Genomic DNA, 26,420 nt, shown 5'->3' with positions numbered 1-26,420 from the left:
ATCCACAGGCCCAATATTAAAGGGGGGGTGGTGGAGGGGGGAGGCGGGGGGAATGAGGTTTTGGAGATGTCAGCTGGCAAGCCAATCACAGAAGATGGCCTTAGGTTACGAAAAAAAAATTATTATTCGTTCCCATCTGTCAATCACACGCCACCCCCTGGTAATGTGGAAAAGAAAGGAAAGAGTGAAAAGAGGGAGGGAGGGAAATGGGAGAGGGAGGTATAGGGAGGGACACATGAAAAAGGTAGAGCAGACTTGTTACTCAACTTGTTTCATACATGATTACTGAAAACAAAAACAAAAAAAAACAGAACAATAATTCACCAAAGTGGCTCAGAGGAAGGTGAAGGGGATGTAGGTCGCCTTCTCCTCAGGAGACTCCGCGCTGCCGGCTTCACACACGCTGACGTACATGTTGACATATTGATTTTTAGGGGTTGTGCCCTGACTAATTGATCCGGATATACGTGCATACAGTGCACACGTAATACATGCACCAACACACACTCACTCACACACACACGCACACACACACACACACACACACAAAATCTCGCTGTGTCCCACTCACGGGGACATATACAGTGAATTTTCTAAATTGTTGTCCGCCCACCCCAACAGGGGAGGACATAAAAGGGGACACAATAAAGCCATAAACTGTGGTGGTGGCTGGGCCAGGCATGCAGGGGTTATATGCTTCAGCGGCCCAAAGGCAACACATTTTACATCAATACTATTGTCATTCTGATGGGCTGTGGGGCGAGCAGCCGTGGGACAAGTGGGGGAGGAGGAGGGACGAGGAGAGAGAGAGATAGAGAGTGAAGGAGGAGGGTGGGACACTTGTGATGGACTTAGCCTGAAGTAACCATGCATTTGATTCACATACAAGGAAACTGATCGGGACGAATACAAACAAGATACCCGGCAGAGATCAAACGAAGCAGGTTGTAGTGATAACAATCTAGTTAGGAGGTTTTTGTCTCAGAGGATTATCAGTCGGCCGTCATGGAAAGACTGACCACCAAAGACGTGACCGCTGTGCAAACCAGTAATGAAGGGGTTCATCAGTACAGATTTCATACTGGACTTCACAGAACATAACTTTTTTTTTTTTTTTTTTTTTTTTTAGAAAAGTTAGGCTCTGAAGTGTTTTTAACTTTGGGGTTTTTAAAAAAAAATCTACCGACAGAGTTTTCTGCTAGATTTAAGCTCCATGCCCCTTAGAGACCAGTGGTGCCACGTTATTAAGCAAGTCTGTGTGAAGATAGTTGTTTCTTTGTAGTTAAAATTTAGTGCATGAGTCACAATCCTCAAAATTAAGTTCAAATAAGAACAAATTCTTTGACATTTTTCCCACTAGATTCAAAGGCCCTTTTTGCACATATACAGTGGTTTTAAAAATGTGAAGATTTAACATTTTATGGCATCTTCAGACCAGATGGATTACCTGGTAGATTTCACAACAGACTGAGCGTGTGGAGCCATATGGAGACCAGCCTTTGGGAGGTCTGGTTCCAAGTAAGAAGGGTCATAATGCGTTCACTGACGAATGTTTTATTGATTTCATCCTAATTTAAAAATGCAGCAAAGAAAAGTGGATTTTAAAAATGAAAATATGGCCCATAAATAATTACAGAAATATAAATCTGATGCCTGCTGCTAAAATGACAGGTGGCTCAAATATCAATATCACACTTTGACTGTTGTTAAACATAAAGTTAGTGATAGACATGTCACTCTAACACAAATGCTGTTACTCTTAAGTGATTTTAAATGCACCAGCAGTGTTTATACCCGAGCAGCGTATCACACTTGTCTTCCCCTCTGATGTCTGCTGCCTGGGGGCCGTGGTCTTTCTGCTGAGGACCTCCGGGGCATGATTGAGCTCAGTGGACCGAAGGGGGCTGGAGGTCGCTCAGCAGGGGCTGGGAGCGTGCACTCTGCAGAGAGGAGGCTGAGTGCCCACCGCAGGGAGAGGGCCCGGTGACCACAGTCTGGAGGTCAGTAGTGGAGTGGCCCCTTTCACCCACCCCTTCTGTGTTTTATTCCTCCATAACAAAGAAGATAGGGAAACAGGCAGTGACTGAGCAGCACTCGACCTACCGCCCTGTTTGAAAGAAGGGGGGGGGGGGTTTCCTCCAAGTCTCTAAATGTGACAATAATTGATAGATATCTTTGTGAGAGTTGTATGAAGCCAGTCTCCAGCCAGTCTTAGTGGGGAGTCTTCTACATTATACCAATAAAGATATCTTTTCAAGGCCTCAAGTCAAGATGCGATATGTCATGGCCGTGCTGACAATGAGGCAGGTCTGTTTTCGATCACGAACATTGTCGTGCGTTACGGCATCGTCAAAAATGTGCCTAGCTCAGCTCGAGGATTTGGATGACAGTTGCTCTGCAGGAGCGATAGACGGTGTGCAGGGCCAGGGATGGATGGGGGGGAATGTGACAGTGGTCTGATTTATGAGTGCAGGCAAAGGAATCAGTCTGCGGTCTGCATCTGAACAACATTGAAACCACGTTTCCCAGGTTGAGGCCACAAGTGCAAAGCGAACTGTCTGGAAAGGCAACAGCGATTAAGGTCAAGAACATCGGAGCCTGAACCTGAAATGAGCTGTGACTCGACAACACTTGTGTTGGTTGTTTTGAGTGGTGGTGTTTTGTACAACTCTCTGAAGGGAAGGAAGGCCTCAGTCTGCGTGTCTGCATCAGTAGGTGCACAGGAGGGGGAGGCACACACAGAGGTCCCCTACCGGGCCGGTTTCTACGGTGACCTGAGAAAGGCCGTAACCAGGTCCGGCTCTTTCTCAGGCCTAATCAGCGTATTACCACAAAGAAGGACATGTGTTCGGCCCCCCCACCTCTCTACCCTCCCTACTCAATCCGACCAGCATGGCTGGACACAGGCAGCCAATAAAACCAGGATTAGGAGGGTATCTACACACACTGGGCTGAAGCGAAAAAGTTTCTGAACACGCCCAATCCCACCCTGCTCCGTTCACAAACTTCTTTTCATCGTTCTCCTCTGTCTCTCATTCCTGACATCTTTCACTTTATTTCACTTGCTCCCATGTTTATATCCTTCCTTTGCCTCTTCCTTTCAGGGCCCTCACCCTGTAAGCTCTTCACACAATAGGGCATCCAGAAATTACTCATTTTGCTGGAGCAGTTCAGCAAATTCCCAATGCTTCTTGCCCAGCTCCCCCTTTATGCTCTCGATCCTGTGCTTTTTGCTGTTATGATAATGAAATGTGCTCCATCACAATGACAAAGCTGTGCATGTGTTTGGCTGTGTATGTGGAAGGGAGAATTTATGTGAATTCACGCTCCTTTACATATTTTTGCATGAATTCATGCTCCTCTACATAATGTGCAAGATGGAAACCTTCCACTTGGATTTCATGACCGTGAAACAGATTTTCTTTTGCCTCCATCTGTGCAGTAAATGTCTGATTAATTAATGCCCGATAATAATTCTAATAAAGTCCCAGTTCTGTCTGTATAGGAAGTACATCGTGTTTACTGTCATGATTCGAGACTTTCTGTGAGTCATGTGCCTCTTGGTGTCTGAAGGACTGTAGCTTTACCTCAGAGTCTCTGCTGATGTGTCCTGGAAATGGGAGCGTGTTAAAGATGATATCAATGCCTTTGTCAGGACTTTTTAAGACGGGGGACAAAGACGACAAGAACTCTTCCTCCAAATAAACCTTTTTCATTAGAGCAGCAAACACTTCATCCCTCTGCTGTGTGAGCGAAGCCCTATTGGTGTGTGTGAGTCACTCAGCAAGGTCCCACATGGAAGAGCCTAAACCCTCAGCGGTCTTTAGCCGGACACTGAGGCGGCCTAATTAAAGGGCACTTAAGCCCCACAATGTGCGGCGGTGCAGGTTGGAGTTGGTGGGGGTCCCCGCCGAGAGGGACAGAATTCATGGCACTCGTAAACAAGGGAGTCCAGGACAGAGGGACAGAAGAGGGCTATGTGCCAGAGACTTTGTTCACACAAGATGAAGAGTCAACAGCCTCCCTATCCCTCACCCCTCCTTAGCCATCCCCCCTAATAACCACCTTCTTCAGAGGAGCTGCAAACACAATGCCGTCCCACTCCCCTCCTCTTGCTCTCAATCACTGTTGGGACAATGAGGAGGAACCCCCCCCGACCCCACCACCTCCACCATCCTTCTGCCCCTCCCCGACCCCCAAACAGACACTTCTTTTATTGAAATTCTTTGGTGTTCTAATCCTCAGCTTCCTCCAGGGGCAATAATGGACTCCCTGCGTCAGCCTTTTCCAGCGAGCTATCATCCAAGCCTGCCTGGGTCACAAGTCCACCTCTCCTATTGGAGAAAACTGCCCCAGCACTGTCATTCCTGTCACATCCAGCTCATCCACAGGCCATACAAGCCCCACTGCCATTGACCTTAAGAACACATTTGAATTGCCAGCCATGCATATCTCTATATTTTCAAGTAACATTTTCCACAACTTAATACTGGTAATTGTTACCATGTAAACTAAGCAGATGTCTTACCCTTCACATTTACAGAACAAGTTGGAAATATTTTTAATTTTTTCTTTTCTTTTTTTTTCAAAATGATATTTCTCAGCTTTGTTCAATTTGAGCAAATCCCCCTTTTGGCTTTGGCCCCTTTGTCTTAGTTCATCTGTACACAACTCTAGGAGTTCACCAAGCATTTTCATGTTGCCTAACAGTTGGCAGGGAAGCGTGGAAAATGCTCGAAATATGAAATACTGGTTAAAATAAATTGTCAGCAACTTGCATAAGTGAAATGACAAGAAACACAATGAATGCTGAATACAGATTATGCTGTATCTTTGGAGTAATAAGAAGTGAAATATTACAGTCACTGATCCATTTTGAAAAGTACCTCTCAGCATGAAGCAGCACCACCACCAGGGCTGGACTGAAACAATAATTCAAGCTGGGAATTTGACTCCATCCCAGGCCACCCTGTTCATGCAAACCATCAGACCGCTCATTTAGCAGGCTAACCCTATTTGTTGATGTAATGGACTACCAGGCTAGTTAGAAATCTGGCCAATATGTTCATCTTGGAAGAAAATTATCCAGATTACAAAATACAAGAAAAATGGGACTGACCAAGAAATATGAAAAAGAAAATGCCCTAGTTATAACTTTGGTTTTGGGATAATGAAATGAAATTAAACATTTATTATGGATGGCCATTACCAAACGCAAACTCTGTGTCTAAAGATAGAGCAGCAACAAAGCTACACTTTCCAAAATGTCCAAACAGTCAAATCAACAGCAAAAACTGCTCATTACTTTAATGAAAGTAGAAGTTATTGCATGGCTGCTGGATTACTTAAACTGGGTGTACCTAATAAATTGGACAAAAATCATTCATTTCACTTTGGAAAGTAAATCCTGCAGAATTAACATTAACTTTATTGGCAATGAGTTGTCGGAGGTATTATATATGAAAGCATGCTGTCATATAAAAACATGCATTTGTATATAAGATGTATAAGACCTTAGGTCCTCTGTGTTTCATCACTGGCAGCAACGTTGATTGGTGGTAACAAGTAGAGACACAGAAACGAACGAGCTGTGCTTCATTAATAAATCTCTCATCTTGACTGCATCACTGTGCCTGTGTTCAAGTTACATCACTGTAGGTGAATCACAGTATCGCTGCTGGATGGCATCGACCACTTCAAAGTGTGTTGATGGTGACATCTGCTGGTCATACACAACAATTAGAAGCTCTTGATCGTCAAGTGCAATACATGAAATAATAGAGCCAAGAGCCTAGAGCCTGTAATGTAATAACTACAGCTGCGTCCGACGGTTTCTTTTGATATTTGTTTGGTTTATCAGTAAGTAGAGTGTCAGCAATTGTGACAAATGCCTATAATAAGAATTTAACCAAAGTGATATATTCAACTACCAACAGGAGCACAATGTGTATCTTTTACTCTTATACAAACAGTCAATGTTATGCTTTCCACGATACAACTGTGATTTGTTTAATTAACCAGATTAAATTACTTTCCTGACCGAATTCCAACATCACTGCAATATCTGGTGCGCCCAGGGATGTAAAAGTCCTTAGCCAAGAGTGTTGCATTATCTTATAACCGGTACAACAAAGAATAAACAGCCCTGAGTTTGAATTTCTTCCGAGTTCTCTGTTAATTCTGCCTGTTATGGTTTTATAAAGTATGCAAAGCTGCATTATCACAAGAGTAAAGTGTATGATTTCCTTCCAACAATCTTTAAATGCCTAATGAATATAAAGACTAAGCAAAGCTTCAGTCACTGGAAGACCACAAAGGGAAGATGAAGGAGAGTGGAAACAGGAGAAGAGAAAGACAACACACAGGAGAATTTGACATTCATTTTACAACAATAAGAACTAACATTATAAAAATCCTCAGGTATGAAATGTTTTTGGAACAACTTGGTTCATCAAATTGAAATAAACGTAGATGATACACAAAGGTCCTGAGCTCAAATTTCAGTCCTGGTCCTTTTTCGAATATTTATATTTCCCACCAACTACATCCATGTTATGTTCAGTATTATGGCTGGAAAACTTTAGCTGATAATTAAATACAAGCTTATATATATATGCGTATGTCTTTGCTAATGACATGTATAGAACTGACTCTGGACTCACAGCTACAGAAAGCCGGTGATGCCAGTAGAGAATACAACATGCATCTCACCATTAAAAGCTTTTACTAATGGCATGAGTCCTATTAATGGAGTCACGTTACGTCTGAAAGCCCTCGCCAGATGAACTGCAGGGGATTAGCCAGAGTGTGGAGACATGTAGTCTTACAGAGGAACATATCTAAACAGCTATTAAATATGTGGTTGTGCAGAAATGGATACGGCTGCGGGACTTTGAGGCTTTGATTTGATCATCGGTGGTGGCAGCCAGAGATGTCTCACAGCAAAGATCAAATATCCAGTCTTTCTGATGGGTACTGTACAAGAAAACATGAGAGCAACAACCTGTGAACGAAGGATCTAATCACATAGGAACTTATTGATTATTAATTATCATGTGTATACTACTTAAAGGACACTTATAGTTTGAATTTTGAATAATGGCTTTTGTTTTTAGAGGTGATTTTTATCGTTTAACAGTCCCCTGAAGTGTATTTATTTTGCCGAAATGACCCTTTAGAAAATGTCTCTAAATGTCGCATATATATCCAGATGAGGACTTGCTGAAGTCGGCGTCATCGTTTGCCCCCCTCTTGAGGTGTATTTTATCAATGTCATGTACTTGGCCATTGTTCCCGTGCCAGCGATGATCTCACAGCACTGTCATCCATCGTCCACAGTTCAACAGAGCTCTAGGTTTACATAGCTGAGACAGCCACAGCACCCAAGGCTACGAGCATATGAGAGAGTCCACTGTCAGCCGGCCAAACCTGTCTGATGCCACTCATCACAGGGGTGCCCTTAGAAACAGTGGGTGTCGTGTAACATCGCATGCAAGTAGAACACAGTTGACCCCTCAAGCCTCGGGCTACTGTGGGCCTAAATTAGTATTAGGGCTTATCTTGGGATCTAGAACATGACACTGTTGATCTTTGATTTTGGGACAGGAGTATCAGTCCCGTCAGTCAGTTTTCTTTGCCTCTAGCAAGGTCTCCTCTCACCTTGGCTACACAAGGAGTCAAGGGCCTCCTTCACAGAGGTATCAAGTGCTAACCAAAGAGCCAGTGACTGTTTTAATTGAATGCAAATGACAAAACTCTTAATAAAGTGAAATTAGATTATATCTTAAGACCTTAACCTTATCTCAAGTTTATTTCTCCCTTGTTTTGTAAATATCTGCAAGAGCTACTTTATTTTTAGCCACACAAGTGGCTCAAGAGGTGGCTGTAGCCCAGACTAAAATATTTCATCAGTTATTTGATGGATTGCCATGACATTCATAGTCCCCAGAGGATGAATCCTTCTGACTCCTGTGGTAACATGACTTTTCCTCTAGTGCCACCATAAGGTTCACATTTGTGGTCTAAAATGTCTCAACAACTACTAGATACATTGCCATTAAATTAACAGACACTCATGTCCCTGTCAGGATGAAATTTAAAACCTTTGGTGATTCAGACATTTAAATTAAACCTCACAGAGCCGGTAACATGGAATGTACAAGACACAGCCTGATTTTTCTTTTTTGTTGCATTTTTACAGTATAACATTTTAGCAATGAATAACATTTGAAAGAGAAAGAAAAAAGAAAAAAGAAAAAAATGTTTTTAAAGTTAAAATCAAGAAATATAGTAAATATATGATATCACCAGAAGAAAATCAACCAATTGTTTTCATTATTTAAAAAAAAAATCCACTTAATCTTCAAGGTACAGCATTGTTTCATGTACTCCTGCAATAAAATATAGAATATAGGCTTTATTTATTTATTTATTTTCATCATAGCAGTGTCAATCATGCCCCTTTCTTCGGATTCCTTCTACGCCGTGACGTAGAAGGGGGGCGTAGTCCACGTATTTCAACACATTGAACGGTGATAAGTCAGCGTGGCCACGTGACAGAGGGCAACCAATGACAGCAGAATGCGAAGAGTAAAGAAACCGAGTTCAAGTGTGGAGCTGTGAAAACGGGCAGTGATGACGTTACATGATGAACTGTGCTGTGTTGTCACCAGCTGTTGGCTCGAAGACGAAGGAGAAGTGGTTGTGTCTCAATGGATTGTGTGTCTGCGAGCGGACCGGAACGCTGAGCGGCACGTTTGGAGCTGAACGGCGGCACCGGATGACTGATCAGGACACCGGAGCCTCGCCAGTGTCCCGGTGATAGTATCAGTTATATAACTGAAGGCAGCGTTAAGACAAAAAACTGTGATAACGGACTAGTGCCAATACAGGTCGGAGTTGAAGCCATTTTTCTCTGCAGTGAGTGTAATGATTTATCTTCTCAAATATGTGTGTACTTTTAACTCCATTACAGCCGGGCAGTCCACTTGTAGATCTTTGTGTGTCGCCACGTTACGGATTATTTTGTATCCAGTTACATTTTCAACTCCGACAACTTAGAAAACAACAACGTGCTGGAATGTCCAACGCTTGCTACATTGTTTACTCTTGTAAATTAATTTCTATTTACCAGGCAGATACTGACCTGTTCGTTATGTTTCTAACATAAGAAACTACTTACTTTAGCTTTAGTTACACGTTAGTTCCTTAAAAACTCATCGTGACAGAAAATACTGGCTTCTGATTGGCTGGCAGGTGTCACTTAAAATCATAATTGATTGGGTTTAATTGTACAATAGGCCCGTCTCAAGATGAGTAAAAGGTTGCTAATTGGGGATTGTAGTAAAAGCACTTAGGCTACAACACGTAGGACTGGGTCATGTGGTTAATCAGTATCACCATTGTGATGATAATGAGTATTTGTTTGAATTTTTTTTTTTATTCGAAATTGGAATTTTGTAAAATTAAGTAAATAAATAGAGCTGAAAGGATAAATCAATCAATCAATGAGTCAATACACTGAAAGAAAAATTGGTAATCGATTAATCATCTAATTTGTGAGAGTGCAGAATATTTGCAGATTTTAGCCTCTTAAATGAACCTTTGAAGACATCACCTTCAGCTCTGTGAATGTGTGATGGACATATATTTGGACAAATCATTATATTATATGTATTTACTACTTTATTTGCAATAAATTGAGAAAATAATAGATTAATTGATAAAGAAAATAGTCATTAGTTGTAACCTGTAATGAATAATATGATATGATCATAACATCAATGTTCATTCCTTCAATTTCACTGAAACATTGTAAATACATTAATGTGGATCCTTATAAAAGCAATAGATAATAAATAGTATGATGCCACTAAATTCCGGCAAGTGATAATATTGAATTATCACCCAGCCCTAGATAGAAGTGATTATTACAATTGCACAACTTGAGCAAGGAGCAAGCAAGTAATTAAAATCTACAGTCAAATTATACAATACATTCTGCTCAGGAACATTAACATGAGTCTAAATAACCTTCCTCATTATGATTTGTCTGATAACCCTTTGTAGATTCACACAGACTGTCACACCAGCTGTGTTCAAACAGAGACCATTTGGTGTCTGCCCAATGTACAGCAGGTAGAGTGCTTTAACGTAGCACCGCCGCCATCATGAATGTGGGCACGGCGCACAGCGAGGTGAACCCAAACACCCGGGTGATGAACAGCAGGGGCATGTGGCTGTCTTACATCCTGGGCATCGGCCTCCTGCACATCATCCTGCTCAGCATTCCCTTCGCCAGCGTGCCCGTGGTCTGGACCCTCACCAACCTCATCCACAATCTGGTTAGTGGAGCGGAATGCCCATAGGCAGCAGCACTAACACAGTTTGCCTTAACGTTTATCGAACAGGTCAGCTCAGTGAAGGACACATAGCAGTGCAGTGCTGGCCTAGTTAAAGAGTTTGGGATTTGGGGAATGAGAATATCTTTATGAAGGAGTCAGAGGAAAAAAAAAAAAAAACACAAAAAACTCTGCACTACTAGAAAGTATGAAAATGTCCTGCCTGCTGTTTCACTGCTCTTAGTAATGTTCTTTGTTAATAAATTAGTGCCAGTTTTTAATTTTCAGAGCTGGAAGATTTGTCTGGCCCACAGTTCCTGAGAACTGTATTATCTACAGTTTAATCTCTTACAGAAGTGTATTTTAAAGATGTGGTTTTGGCTGTACACAGATCATACAGTTTGCATTACAGTCAGAATTGCTAACTTCCTGACTTCCTGGGTAATTAGTCATTTATGTTCTACATATCTGTCGGAGCGGTGACTTTTCTTTCTGTCTCTGAGTGTCTCTTTCCTGTTGCAGTGCATGTACCTCCTGCTGCACACAGTCAAGGGAACACCCTTTGAGACGCCAGATCAGGGCAAGGCCCGCCTCCTCACGCACTGGGAGCAGATGGACTACGGCGTACAGTTTACTGCTTCACGCAAGTTCCTCACCATCACACCTATTGTCCTGTAAGTGGAACATCCAAACCTGACGCTTAGCTCGGCCTTCACAGGTGCAGGGAACAGCTGATCATTAGGCGTGGGTTCAAACTCGAGTACACGCTTATAGAGTACCAAAGCTTGACATAGGTGATGTGCAGACAGAAGACAGTTTAGAGGATAACTCCCGACTGCTCAGAAAGGACGTGATCCCTCACTGGCTTCCCACCCACCAGCACCAGTTGTGTCACATCACCAACACTGCTGCTCAGGATTGAGCCTGTGTCTCTGTGGTCATGGGAGCGTGCCTGCCAAGCTCCTTAATCAATAAGCTACCTTAAGTGAATTTATCCAGTGCACCTTTATTTTTGCCTGCTTGTACCTTGATTTGAAATGACTGTGAACCTGTTCTGGTTCATCTGTGCAAAAAATGTACATTAATTAAGAAATCGTGCTCCTCTTGTTCCTCTGTGCTTGAGTTTGCACTCACAAAGAGTGTTTATTGATTAGCATCCCTGCTGCTCCCTTGTTACCCAACTCGTAAATTGTTCAGGGGCTTAGTGTTTGCAGCAGCACCCCTTGCTGCTTTCATGCCCTTTTCTGTCCTTATTAACCAGCGGAGTTCAGTTTACAGGAAGCACTCCGGTTCCCTGGGGTTGATTTGCCAGCTCAGCCTGAACATTGTAGTGATAGCAGTTTTGCAGGTGTACACTTTTTTAAAAAAAAATGTTTTTTTTATTTCACAGTAGTTTCAAAGGGCTCTTCAACAGTGCCAGCAGGAAGAGACAAGGGGTCAGTCTCTCGTCTCCACATGGAGAAGAAAAAAAAGCTACACTTCTGTGAAAATCTTTTGGGAGGGTTTTTTTTTTTTTTTTTTTTTTTTTTACATGTCCTCACTTGTTCAGCAGAGAACAGGATGTGCAATTCTTCGTTCTAAGCTCACAAAAACCCTTAGTGGTGTGTGCAGCTATATTTAAAAATTCTGCTTACATCAAATCAGCAGAGCTAGTTTCTTTTTCCCTTATTGATTCTGGTGCTTCACCAGAAATGTCACACCCCTGCGTCTGGTGCTGACCTGAAACCAGCATGTTGTCAGGGTGTAATAAAAGTTTTTCTTCACTGAAGACCTTGTTGTATATATGAAGTGTATGAGTTAATCTGCTACCCATTACTTCTTCTTCTCCTACTTATCCCTGATTCAGGTATATCCTAACCAGCTTCTACACCAAATACGATCGAGTCCATTTTGTGGTCAACACTGTTTCCTTGCTCACCGTACTCATCCCCAAGCTGCCACAGCTCCACGGCGTTAGGATCTTTGGGATTAATAAGTACTGACAAGGAGGAAGAGGACTTCCTTGCCTAAGTCCCCATGGACTGCTGAGAGCACGCAGAGTATCAGGCCTCTGATTTGGCTGCAGATCCACAAGGATCCATAGCTCTTTGGCTCCCGACTCTGCAGAGCAGCGCTCTAAATGAAGCCTACTGGGGACACTGCCATGGTACCAAACCCCAGGAAAGAGACACAGGACTCTATAGAGAGAGCAAAAAAGGGAAAGTGTACTGTTGTGATTGTTTGACACTTATCTCCCTTGAGTTACAAGTTTTCAAGAGACACTTAAAGCATCTCTAAAGGGGAGTATTATGTCCATTTCTGTAGAAATGACAATTTGTTGATGTGACAGGTGTTGGGAGCGGAGGAGTAGTTGCACAAATAATCGTGCCATTTTACACCCATTGGCACAGTGAGACAGCGATCAAAGCGTTTTTTTTTTTTTTTTAAATAATACACTGCTGTATTTATTCAGCTTCACTTCCACATTAATCTTCCTCTTTCTAGGCTTAGAGGAGAGTAACAGTACGTTAATGAATGGTAAGAAACCTGCGAACTGCTGCAGAAGCGAGACACGAGAAACCACAAGGTTTTATATTTAGCTCTCACTGCTCTGCTCAGGGCCATGAATGGGAGGTTAAGCAACTCTTATTTTATCTGACCATTTCCATATTTGGACTCCTCTTGTCCTGGTTTGTGTCACAGCGAGCCTTCTTTTTGCAAGAGCGTCTGCCGTGTGAGCAGAAAGAATGCACAAGAGCGCACTACTGGTCCAACATAGTTCTGTACAACAAGTTCTGCAATCTGAGTGAAGACATAAGTGTTTCTGTCCTTACTTTACTCATAGTTACACTACATACGGGGACACAGGCTTGCAACTGCTCTGTAACTGTACTCAGGACACATAACATTCACACAAGCCTGTTATGTCTGCATCTTATTTTGAAAACCTGCAGGCAGACTACACACAGAGCTACCAGTTTATTAGGTACACCTGTGCAATATAATGCAATCCAGTGCAGTAATCATGAAACTGTCGTTTGTTTCTAATGTTTTCTTCACCCCTATTTACATATATGAAGGGGTCAAAATATTTGACACGCTCAACAACGAACTCATGAAATGTTAAGAAATAAAAAACATCAAAAATAACAATAGACAAACAATTTAAAGCTGTATTAATTTCCCCTTTCAGCCATTTGGTGGCACCAAACAATCTTTAAACACAGCACTGACATCATCTTAGAAAGTTCTTATGGTGTGAGGAAAAATTGTCTGTTTACATACTGTATTTAGAAGATAGTGAGCAACATTAGTATTTGTTCTGAGTCACGTGTTCATTCTTCATTTAACTTTGGTTTGGCCTCCACCAGCTAGTCGCTAATGTTGTCTGTCTATTGTTTGGTGCTGTGCTGCTCGCCTACAGTGGATCTAACTTGGCTTTTTTCTGATTGGACCTGATTGGGTTGGTCCTTTCACAGTACACACAGTCATTTGATCCACAGTTAATATAGAAATATTAATTGGTGCAGCTTTAAGATTCATTGGAAAGAGATATCGGTCAGCAACAGGTGATTTATTTATTTTTTTTTATTTTTTTTAGAGTATTGTGTCCAAGTCTGATCCAAATCCTTACCTTTCAAGAACATCAAGTCCTCACCCTGTTAAAATCTTTTTTTTTTTTTAGGATCCAAGGAAATGACAGTTATGTGCTAAAGGGATGTTACAAAGCTGCTTTGCTAGATTAGTCTAAAAGGCAACATAACATGCGATGTATGTTTTAAAGTTTTACATACTTCTCGACCAATGCATGTTTAGGATCCTTTTTCATTGTGCATGGCAGTGGAAGGCTGGAGTGTCTGTGAATCATTTCACCATGGCAAGTCTCAGCGACAGTGAGTTGGTAACGTGAAGTAATGACTAATAATATGAACATGTAGGGTGTGAGTCGCCGGCTTTATGGGGATTTGGTTCCTCAGTGTGGCTTAAGAAACGACTGTTTAATTTGGTGATGGTCATACCAACCTGTACAGTTTTCAGATAAACATGTGAGACTGTGTTTATTCATACAAGTTGAAAAACAGATAAAAAGCAGAATACAGTGTGTTTTAAACATGTTAAATGAAGAGGCAAAACGTAATATGAATGTTATGTTTCTGTTAAACACTGTTGTCAAACTGGAAGACTGGTTTTAAACTGAGATCTAGACCTACTTTATTTTTTAAAAAATGTTTCCTGAGGTTTGCCTGAACCACACATTTCACTCTCGGCAGTAGTAATAGCAGTAGCCATATTAACATTAATATTGACAGTAGCAGCAGTACTAGGTACAATAGTAGGTTTCAGTCCTGGTACTTGAGGGACTAGTTTTAACCCAGTTGGATTATTGTAATTCATGCTGTTTCATATTAATTATTGCTGAAACCAAAATGATTCCACTCAATTATTCCTTTTAGCAGACTGATGTATTGAATTGGCAGAATTTATAATTGATGCATCGAAGCACAGACCAAAGATCCAGACACTTGAGTTGTAAATACTAGTTGCTCTGCTGCAGCGTTTCTTTCTCCGTCATGATGTTTTCAAATGTCGTCATCAGTTATCACCATAAAGGGCTTTATTCAAGGACAGGCTGTAAGAGTTTGTAGCACAAAGTGACCATGTATTTTACATGTGTGTGTTTTTCTATTTTACTGGACTGTTGAAGACAACAGGTATTGAAAGATGGTTGAACTGAATGTTGGTTAAATGTGAAACTGTGTTCATGGCTTCTGCTCAGTGGTAACTGTACTTGCTTTTTGAAGGAAATGTCATTGTGACCCTCTGTAAGAGTGCTTGACCCAAAATACAGTATTTTTCAAGTATCATCTCAAAATTCTTTGGCTTTTGTTGTGTCTGATTTTGTCAGTGTTTCCCTGACATGCACAAAATGCCTTGGCTTTATTAAGATAGAAACCACTTCATTGTACAAATTAGTTCTAAAACTGTTGCTTGGTACGACGCCTTTTTGCGGCTTTACTTAACTCTTGTATTAAATCTACACATAGTTTGAAAGATTAGCAGGATTACTGTTAATCTGAACAAAAGCATCCCTTTCTCTTTTCAGTGAATATGGTATATTACCATGTCTTACTTGTTTTGACTTGCAGCCTTTATTTATGTTCACTTCAAAGGTTTAAATGATTTTTTTTTAAATGATTACGTCATAACAGTCAATTCATTTTACTGAGGTGGATTTACAATACTTACACTGCTGTTTCCACAGAAGTGATTATGAAAAAATGCACCTAATAAAAGTTGCATCCTCTTTTTAAAATTACATTTCTCAACAGTTAGCTTTCTCTATGGAAAATTGCATTTGTTTCTTCACCTGTTTTTCACTAGTTCCAGGGATTATTATATAGTATTACGTCATTCTGATACAAATGTCATCACATCTTCCTGATTGCTATTCAATAGCAATACTTGCTTCAGACAAATAAAACTTAAAATAATTGATTAATATCCCAAACCGTGCAGCTTTAACCCATAGTGCTCTGCACTCCGTCAGCTCCACCTGGAAACAAAGCGGCACTTCAAATCAAACATTCAATCCTCTGTCTTTATTTCAGCCTTGCAAACTGATACAGGTGCTGTATCGCGCTCGGTCTGTCACACAACACCAGAGGCTTTTTAAACATTGATTAAGTGAAAGTAACGATGAGGCATTAGTATGAATAAAAGTCTGAAATTCACTGAGTGAAAGGCAAACATTCACTTTTATGTACATTTCTCAGTCTTTCCATTTTTACAGTGACCATTCAAAGAAGAACAGAATCAGCTAAGACATGTTCGTGTAATTATCTAGCAGATGGAAATCTGCCTCCTATTCTAATACAAATTATTACTGTTGCTAAGGCAGCTAGGATAATTATGAACTTTAATTTAATTCTTTAATTTAATAGATTTTAAGCCTGATTGCCCTTCCTCTCAAGATGCTGCTGCACAACCCTTTAATTTCATATTCTTCTCATGTGATATGAGCTTTAAGAGACCAAAGCCTGGGGCCAATGTAAATGTAGATTTGTGAATGTGAGGTCATGGTCCAATTAACTGAATTACACCCTGTGCCATGTGGTTAAAATTTCAGGCATGTAATGCACAATAATGCGTATGCAATATACTGTGATAACAGTTGAATACTAAAGATTAGCCGTTCAGTGGTTAAAAATGAGGGATGTGGAGCTGATACACAGAATACTGTGTGTTTTTGAAGCTAATATTATCCACGGCGACAACTAGAACTATCTTTGTCCAGCAGAGGGCAGCAAATGGTTGTTATTGACCCTAATCTGAGGCCAGCCCCTGTAAATAGGAATGTGGTAAGGGAGAGATTGTTGGTCTGTTTTCTTTTTCTTTTTCATTTACTCATTTATGCACATAAAGATTTACAGTCTCATGGAGGAATTAATGATTTATTTTCCTTTTCCTTCTTTTTGTTAAACCTAGCTTTCTATGACTTTGCCTGACAGTAAACACATGACCCATAAAACTCACCACTTGTAGAGTCTGTGTGTAGAATGTGAAAATATGAGCAGGCACAGAGAGCAAGTGTTCTGTTCACTCATAAAATAAAAGTCAGGCGGCCCAGTAAAAGAAGGAGACTCCAGACATATCTGCTGTGTGTTTTATGCCGGAAAATGTGCAATGGTGTGTGTGTGTGTGTGTGTGTGTGTGTGTGTGTGTGTGTGTGTGTGTGTGTGTGTGTGTGTGTGTGCGCGCGCGCGCGTGCGAGTGTGCGCGTGTGTGTGCGTGTGCGTGTGCAGAGGTATATTTATATCTGCAATTGGTGCAACGGTGTAATGAGTAGCACAAGAAAAAAAGGAACATATTGTTTTGCTACTCATTACGCCGTTACTCTTTCCCACATGATTTCTATATCCAGTTTGTTTACTGTACTGCCTCAACATTCACACTCATTTGTGTCCTCTCCCTGGTGCTGGTGATTCAGAACCATCAAATAAAGATTAAAAATACACAAAAAAGCTTAAATGTTAAATAATCTGATAATTCTCTGTCCAGCCCAGCGAACACACCGTGCCTGTGTACGTCCAACAGGTGCAGTTTGTGTACCTGTGTTATTCGCAGTTTGCTTTCTCTTGTAAAGTGCTGATGCAGTTTCAGGGTGAGTGAGTGTGAATGTGTTGTTTGTACCTCACTGACTGACTGTGCCTCCTGTCTCACCCTTAGCACCCACACCACTGGGTAACAAGGCTGTAGTCGGGATTTACTTCCTTCGCTTCCTGTGAGATGCAGTTAAGACATAGTTAGCTGTAGTTAAGTGCTTGATAGTTTCCATTATTACTTTTGCTTCACTTCATTTATTTACCAGCTTTATTAATTACTTTTCAGATGAAGATTTTACATAAAAATGGATAAGCTGCAATGCACTGTTATAGATTCAACCAGTAGTTCCCAACCTTTTTGACTCTTGACCCCTACCAAAAAAAGTCCACTTGGGGACCATTGTCATGTGATCCATGATTTATTTTCCCTCTAAACTTCTCAAATTGTTTAATTTGAGTCAAATGACTCTTGTGTGACCCAGTTAAGTAACAATCTAAAGCTCCATATTTTACACTTTTCCTGTGTTTTATTTGTTGTGTTGATCCATAAGAAAATATAGTTGTGGTTTTAAGAACCAAAAACCATCTCAATGTAGTTTTACATCTCCTCTCTCAGGCTTCTCTCTGGAGCTCTAGTAAAACCAGGTCAGAGCCTCTCTTCTGATTGCAATACTTCAAGGTTGGATGGTGGGTCCAGGTGGGCGGGACTTGGGGCATGGCTAAGAGCGGTGACGCTTTGTTGTGACATCACAAAGTTACAGAAGTCCTCATGGCTTATTTTAGGGCTCAGGTTCTGAATACAGGCTGTGTGCATTTCTCTGTGGACTGAGCGTTTTGATATTTTCACAGTATTAATATAGAACCTAGACCTGCTTTATAATCAAAGAAGACACGTACATCTACCTTTATACAACATGAGACCTTTAAATGGAGGAATTTTACTTACTATACAATATTTTTACAGTGTGGTAACAGGGTCATTTTTACTACTACAAGTACTTTTACTTTTGATACTGTACTTTAAGTTAATTTTGCCAGTAATTCTTTTGGTTTTACTTTGGTAGGATCATTAATATTAGCCAGCCCTAATTTTAACTATTATTTTTAATTTAATTTGATTATTTTATTCTATTTCGTCTTGACTCATAACTTTATGAAGAGTTTATGCTGGCGCTGGGGCAGGCAGCGTGTCTGCTTCCCTCTCAGAGGAAAACAAAGTCACATGGCTGCCACACGACCAACATCATTCAATATGGATGGCAACCCTGCCAGAAAGGCAGCGCCCCAAACAGGCCCCGAGCAACCGGGGGAACACGTGGCGATGCCATCTACTCAGATTGAGCATTTGAAATATGCATGGCCCTATGTAGCGAGGCTCCCACTGCGTGTGCTCTGTTTTTCTGTGGATGTGACAGCATCAGGGACGAGATAAAACACAACAAACCTTGGATTCGTTTCTCAGCCGCCCTGCTGTGACATTGACACAGTTCAGCCTAATAGTAATAATGATGTGCTTGATCACGAGTGATGTGTGTTTCATTTATGAGGGGAAGAAGGAGGTGTAACTGCATGGAAGGGGTCAGCTATAAATAGAACCAAACGAGAGTTGGATCAATTAATTATGAGCTCTGGATACCCCACGGGGTCTTTGAACTCACTGGGAAAGCCAAGGGCAGGAGTGATGACAGGAGACAGTGCCCCCTCGAAGCTACTGCGCTGTCACTGAAATGCACTGTGGGGCTTCCAGAGAGAGCCTGTAGACTTTCTTAAGGTCAGTCCACTGTCTAATGGCTGCTCTGCCAAAACAGTAAAATCAGCTGTGCTATAAAAAGGCTTTAACAGCTTACTTAGAAACAGATGTGATATGAAGCAGAACAGTACGTTTGTTTGTATTACATGTTTGCACATAGCGGCATGGCATCAATTGTTTCTCTGCTGTGCTCCAAAACCTAAATTCTTATAGGCTACTAAAATTTGCATTTAAATTTGTTTTTATTTCCTCTGTGGTTGATGTTCTGTCTGTGTGCAACATTCCATACTTTCCGAATTCACAAAAACAAATTTGACCCTTCAGATAATCTACAAAATCACGCTTTTTATTGTAGAAGTGTAAAAAGTGGTTAGATAATGGAGTTTAGAAGGGTTGTAGGTTCGATGTCAGGAGGAGGGTGGGGATGGCGATGCTTCATCAAAACAACGCAAAACAAATCACAGATATATATGATGCAAATAACACCTTGTGCTTTCCTTAGTCTGATATGATAATTAGAGATAAAATTCTATGTGAGTTGCTCTTTAAAATCACAGTTTCAACAACAGACACCTGATTCTTTATAATAGCCAATGTTGTATTTTTATTTTTAACAAAACAAAGACTTAATCTTTTACTTTGTTATCTTTCCAGCATCTCTTCCAGTTCTTTCAGTTCTTCTCAGGCTGCCTGTGGAGAGCCTCAGATGTGAAACCCAGGGAGAGAAAAGTCCATCAACCACTCACTGCTGCTCATAACACCTCTGCTGTGAGTGTACAGAAAGATTTCAACATTTCTTAATCAATTCAGAGCTGGATCAGGGGAAATTAGATTTTGAAAAGTGACTGCAGATACTCATCATTGGATCTAGCTGGTCATACCACTATAGACAACCATTTACACAAGCTCATGTGAGCTAAAAGATCAACATCCAGTAAAAAAAAAAAAAAATTAAATCCTTCAATCCTCATTAGGATCCATGTGGTCTAAAAATACTATGGTTTAAAGCTCGTCAAAACTTGGGTCAGGGTTAGGTTGGTTGGTTTTCTTTGTAAGATGAAATATTCATGATAAGCAGTAATCAAAGTTAAAGTCTTGAAAAATGCAACATCCTTATTATTTATTAAGTGAGTTAACCATCAAAGACTCTTCAGGACTGTTTGGATGGGTCAGATGTGACTGACAGTGGCCTGTCAGAAGAAGCAAATAACTACTAATCATCAGAGTTTGATATAAATGTTGCTAAAGTCTGATTTGGTGCAACAGACATACACGTATGTGAATCTCTCATGTAAAATGACCAAAACTTTGGTAGAAAACTGTGAGGTCATGTGAGGTCACATCGCTCACTGGAAGCTGCTGATTGAGAAAAATAGGTTTTTAAAAATAGCTTCAACGCTTCCAAGACAGTCTGCAGGCCACAGTGGTTTTTCCATCATCAAAGTCAGCTGGAGTGACTTCAAAATAATAACAATAATAAGATAGATAATGTGCTATCTGACTGTAAGCAGCAAGAGCAGAAATTGACCTATAACTGATGGCTGGAGTTAATTTCTCCCTGACAACATGTCTGTTTGTTGAGGCGGTATTATATTACTGGCTCACCCCTTTAATAAAGTAGAAGAAACCACTGAAAATATATAAAAGATGTCAGATGCAGAGGTTTGGACGAGTCTCACAGAGCCCAAACTGTTTGACTTGAGACCGAAAACCACTTTAGTGCTGTTACAGATGAGACGGTCCGCGGTGACAACTTCAAATGACGAATAGCTGTTAAGAATGAGCTGTCTTCCCAGGGTGGAGCTATGAGCCAACTCATAAAGCCTTACCCAGATCTATCATAGGAACTATGAATATTCATAAACTGTTCTTGTTTTACATTATTAACACACTCATTCCGCCCAATAATAAGATTTATGATTGCTCTGTGACATCCAGAGTTCAAAACCAGCCGAATCACATTTTCCGGTCACCATGGCAGTGCCGCAGAAATGGAGAAAACGGTCCAGAAATGCAGTCATAAATAAAACACACCACAGCATAAGAGACAGGCCTAATTAGCTTTCACTTCGCTGCAATTTAGCACTGCACTGCTGGGTATTAAGCCATGACTGAATCTGAATATTCTTAATTAATTACCTGGGGCTTACTGAGCATTTTACGCTGGCTTTGTGTTATTTTTTATTTTCCCTCTTCAAGGACCTTCAACTCTATTGTTTTCCAACAGTGTTTGCGCATATGTGGGTGGTGTTAGCAGTGGCTTCTGTGCTGTATTATTATCTCACTTTGTGTCACAGAGGGGAGAGTGTGTTGAGAAGAAGAGAGGGGAGCAGTGTGTGTGTGTGTGTGTGTGTGTGTGTGTGTGTGTGTGTGTGTGTGTGTGTGTGTGTGTGTGTGTGTGTGTGTGTGTGTGTGTGTGTGTGTGTGTGTGTGTGTGTGTGTGTGTGTGTGTGTGTGTGTGTGTAAATCAGGTCTATATAAAACCACTCAGCTCGAGTCTGAGACTTCCTAAAACTCGGAAATCCAAGTCTGAACATGTTTCAGATCAAATGAGAACGGAGGAAAAACAAAGAGACAATGTTCTCCACAGTGAGAGTAAAATAACTTCAGATGCCACACATTTCCCGTGTCTAAAATAAGGATGCTTTGTTGAAACATTACACTATAGGAAACAAGAATCTTGCACACCAATAGCCGATCACAGTCCTTATTCATTGGCACTGAGCTCCTAGATCTGTTAGATCTGAGAGCTTATCTCTCTTGTATGACCCACGGTCACGACTAAAACAGGGACAGGGATGCATTTTAGATAAAATAGTCCTCTATTCGTCTCACAATGGGGACATTTGCAAAATGCAATTGGTAAAAATTGCAAATTTACCATTGTGTACACTGAAGTCACATCCTCAGTACTGTGTGTGTGAACTTATGGTTTTAACAACCTGAAAAGGAGTTTACATCAAAACACAAAGTTTGTTAAACCCCGCCCCCAACTAGTGATAGACTAATCGTAGCTTAGTAACTGCAACTGAGCACTTTCATATCTGTGCTGGTCTATCTATATCTAGACTTATATGAAGCTTTGTATGCTTTTAGAAAACAAACAAACAAAAAAAAGACAGTGTGTCTACTCTAAGCTGCAGACGTTAGCACATGCGGCTAACTAGCTTACCACCAAGGAGTACACACTGTATATATAGCTACATTTATATTTGTGGTGTTACAGATTAATTAAAAAAAAACGTTAATCTGAAATATTTTCTTTTGTGACTTTGAAAGTGAAAATACAATCATGTATGTAACAGTCTGAGCTACATTTTTCCTTATAATACACTACAATACTAGGACTAAACTACAGTAATGCAATAAAATAACAATCCTGTTTTCATGTCTTATACAATTATGCGACTTTTTGCCTGGAGCTTCCAGCTTTACCCTCAGTCTTTTAGCATGACATCTGCATGTCAAGACCCTTTTTACAGGGTTGTTTTAAAACGAGTCAGCCGGAAACATTAAAAAGTCTGCAGCATGGAGCTAACGTTAGCTTATTCTGATATTTTCTGGACTAAATGTCTCTAAATGGTGTTGTTTTTGGACAAAACGTAAAGCAAAAGGAGGGTTTGGAACAAAATTAGGGAGGATCAAATTTACAGAGAAAATTATTTAACATTTAAATTAATTAATCAAAGCTGGTGTCTAGTCAAAAATGTCATCAGGGTTGGTGGCACTTGGGGATTTGCATTCATGATATCAGTATTTCTGGCTACAGCTGGGACTTGAGTGCTACAATGCTAGGGTGTGTGTGTTTGTCATTGAAATTCTTAAGTGTTCCTCTTACCATCCAGCCTGGACTCTCATCACGAGTGCCCCCTCAAGAATGCGGTAATTTCATAGACTGTAATACAATTACATTACTCTCCCATCACTTTGAGCCTGCTCAAGGATGAAAGCCTCTCTCTTTAGGTGAGAGGACATTTTCGACGTGTTAGGAAGACATATGACACACGGGTGTTGCATACTGTATGTCTCTCAGACTGACGTGCTTGTATTTAGCTGACCTTAGTGTCTTTTTAATCTCCTTAAGGGGCCCAGGTCCAGAGCTCCTGCAGGATCAAAACAACCAAGAGAAAACTGCATCTGGCAAATCACTCCCGCATCGTTTGTTCTCACCCTGCTGCCTACACACATCTTAGTATTGAATCTTATTGATTCTATTGATTCCATATCTGTTTTCATCGGTTGGATCATAGAGCTTTTATCCAGCTATGGTATTTCTTGCATTTGCATTTGCACGTGCATGAATATGAATGTGCAGTTCAAAGGGAAATGCAAAGTTAAAAGCTACATTTTAAATTCAGTCACTGACCCTGTCCAATATGATGATTAACAGTAATTCATGATGATCACCGCACTGATATTCAGGCTGTAATGTAGAAGAATACACCACAGTGTTGTCTTGAAGGTAAATCATTTAACTGAAATTATTCTTATAAATGTCCTATAATTTGGAAGTATTGCTTTTGGTATGCAAAGTTAATCTCCTTTTTTGCATTCAGTGACAAAAAGTTAAAGCCTCACTGGTAAAGGAAGCCTCTCCAGTGGGTAGTTATGTGGAATATTAATCATTTCATCTATACTCTACTTTTTAAAATAGAATCACTCAAGCTTTCTATCTATTTATCATTAAGTTTAGAGCTTCTCTCCCCTGTGATATTACCAAGTCTCATTGACAGCTGCTGCCAGAGGGCATGTTAGTTCTAAAAAATAATTAGATGGGATGGTTCTACTTTGAAATTTGGACAGTTTTTGCATTCAAAAACATTTTTTAAAAAGATTACAGAAGCTTTCAAAATATTTTCTTTGTTCTTTTTTGGGGACGATCATGAGAACAAATGATCTCTCTCTGAATAAGATCACATGCTAAGAAGCTTTCTTTCTTCCTTTCTTTCTTTTTTAGTGCAGACTTCTGGGAAATCCATACAATCAGGTTCAGAAGACTCTCCAGCCAAGAAAGCCTGACTGAGCAGTTTCTTCATTGCATGTCTAAAGCAAGGGACACTACGTTTAGCTATTAGAAGCGGTCTTGGAAGCTTTAAGAATTGATGTCATATATATTTTTTTTGATCTAGCCAATACTAAAATGTTATAACACATCTATCTCTTGTCTGATTGCCTGGAGCAAGACACTGTCGTGAAGCTGCAGTTAACTAATCAATATCGAGGAAAATTCACAAAAAAGGCAAAAACCTACAACTTTCATTGCAAATGGGAACATGAGTTTTTGTTCACTTTGGTCAAAGACAGACCAATATACCAGATTTGTCACCAAGCTGTTGCCGTGGGGGAAAAAATCCTGTGTGTAACTGGAGCGTCATCACACCACTAACTGCCAGAAATTCAGTGACAACTTTCCATCCAAAAGCGCTCTGTGTTCCAGCGAAGACTGAGTTGAAGTTGGCGTTGAAGGCCCAACAGTTGCTCTTTGACAAATCCATAGACGAAAGTAAGGTTGCAACAGAGTCTCCTTGTGTAAATCACATCTCGGCTAAACTGGTCAAGGAGGCCGTGTCTGTCACTGCTGGCACTTTATTCAAAGACTGTAAAAACAAAGACGATATTAAAAATGTGATAGTGATCGTACCACTTGGCCTGGCAACTGTAAGTGAGAAGAGGATGTGTCTCAACAAGTGCTCAAAGATTTGCCCACCTGCTGTTTTCTGACACTTCTTTTTGGAGGATGCAGCACGACGAACTGTCACACAATGCGTGGCTTCTCGATTTCTTACAGATCTGATGGCCGGATTGAATGAGCTCAGCTCTGAACTGCAGGGTAAAGGCAAAGAGGTATCACAGATGATAAGTGCTGTCAAAGCATTCAAAGCCAAAGTGGATCTGTGAACCTCTCAGCTGAGAAATGGGAGACTGAAACACTTCCCAAAACCTGAAGAGACTGGCACAGAATGTGAGAGCAGATAATGCCGAACAGTTCTGTGCCCATTTGGATAAGGAGGCAGCTGAATTTAACAGGTGCTGCATGACATGGAGGATACTGTCAAATTCATCACAAACACATATCTCAGTGAGATGGCCTTTTTACAGCTGAAAATAATCAAAACAAAGCACAGGAGCGGCCTGTGTGAGACTAACTGTCTCCAACTACAGAGCATTAACAGATAATGTGCCGTCACATGGAGGTTTTCCACAGTTTGGAGTAAAATACTGAGTATAGTTCCTAATTGCTTGTTTATTTCCCTTTTGTTGTCATGTGTTATATATTTCAGTGTGATTAATACTGCTCTTTTTACCTAGGTAAATTACATTTCATGCATTACTCTAATTCATATTTTAAATTTCATATTTTTTATTTTCATACTGCATCTTGACGAAACATATGATAGTTGTAACTGGACTGGATGTAAAAAAAATAAAAAAAAATAAAAGAAACTTTTTGTTTTATGTCCTATATTTTGGAACAATATATCTTTGCCTTTATTTGGTCATGAGAAGTTATCTTGGTAACCACTGGTCTAGAAAAACTGTCTTTTGCTGAAGGAACCTTGGAGGAAATAAAAAAGTCAGGTACAGTAAGGTCAGTTTATTCACTGCTGCATTGCTAACAGAGTCACTTTTACAAAACATGTGAAAAAGGCCTATTGAGAAATATTCTGTGCCCCAACTTAATTCAACATAATTGCATAAAGTAAGTAATATTTACAGATTTTCATATTACTGTTCTATTTCTTTCTTTCTTTCTTCTTCTTTTTTTGGCGGTCTATTTTAACTGCGTTTGCGCCGCCCACTAATTTCCTGCATTGTGTGTACAGGTTTGTCCGGAGTTGACACTGCTGCCATTGAGTGCAGTGACTGCAATTTCTGCTTTTTATTTTCGCATTTCACAACGAAGCTCATCTCCTTAAAATCTGGCCATGTTGCTAAATGAAGTTTTTGCGAGGGGAAAGAATTCAATTTTGGTTGTGCTGCCCCTTTGCCGAGATTTGAAGGGTTTTCCCTCCCAAAATGGCAGACGAAGAGAAAACATGGAGGCTGTCCAGGTAACAAACAAACTACTTAAGCTAGCTGACACCATGTAAAGTAAAAGTGTTTAACTGTCTGGTTGACTAACTGCTGGCACATTGTAAGCAACACAATTGTTATATAAAAGTTTGCCTGTTTATATTTGATTGTAGTTAACTGAATTTTAAACAAAGTGACAGTAACAATTGATACTTAATTTTCTCCACATGAGAA

At 40.4% G+C, this 26,420-nt stretch overlaps 1 protein-coding gene across 6 annotated transcripts; it reads left to right on the top strand.

Annotated features, from left to right (window-relative positions):
- The first annotated feature begins 8,608 nt into the window (after positions 1–8,608).
- ormdl3 (ORMDL sphingolipid biosynthesis regulator 3) lies at positions 8,609–25,847 on the top strand. 6 transcript variants are annotated; one of them, XR_008826296.1, is made up of 5 exons: positions 8,609–8,919; positions 10,135–10,343; positions 10,863–11,014; positions 19,827–19,940; positions 24,130–25,847. XR_008826296.1 is itself a non-coding variant. In XM_056366434.1 (4 exons), the coding sequence occupies exons 2-4, from the start codon at positions 10,170–10,172 to the stop codon at positions 24,245–24,247; spliced, it is 444 nt and encodes a 147-aa protein (XP_056222409.1). In that variant the 5' UTR covers positions 8,609–8,919; positions 10,135–10,169; the 3' UTR covers positions 24,248–25,845. The 6 variants fall into 6 exon arrangements, 5 of the variants coding, with proteins under 5 accessions (XP_056222409.1, XP_056222410.1, XP_056222408.1 ...); XM_056366434.1 differs by lacking the exon at positions 19,827–19,940 and having other exon boundaries at positions 24,130–25,845; XM_056366435.1 differs by lacking the exon at positions 24,130–25,847 and having other exon boundaries at positions 19,827–20,864.
- The last annotated feature ends 573 nt before the right edge of the window (positions 25,848–26,420 follow it).

Source organism: Seriola aureovittata, chromosome 21 (genome assembly GCF_021018895.1).
Source record: "Seriola aureovittata isolate HTS-2021-v1 ecotype China chromosome 21, ASM2101889v1, whole genome shotgun sequence".
NCBI classification, from domain to species: domain Eukaryota; kingdom Metazoa; phylum Chordata; class Actinopteri; order Carangiformes; family Carangidae; genus Seriola; species Seriola aureovittata.
This window is presented reverse-complemented; position numbering and strand designations above follow the sequence as displayed.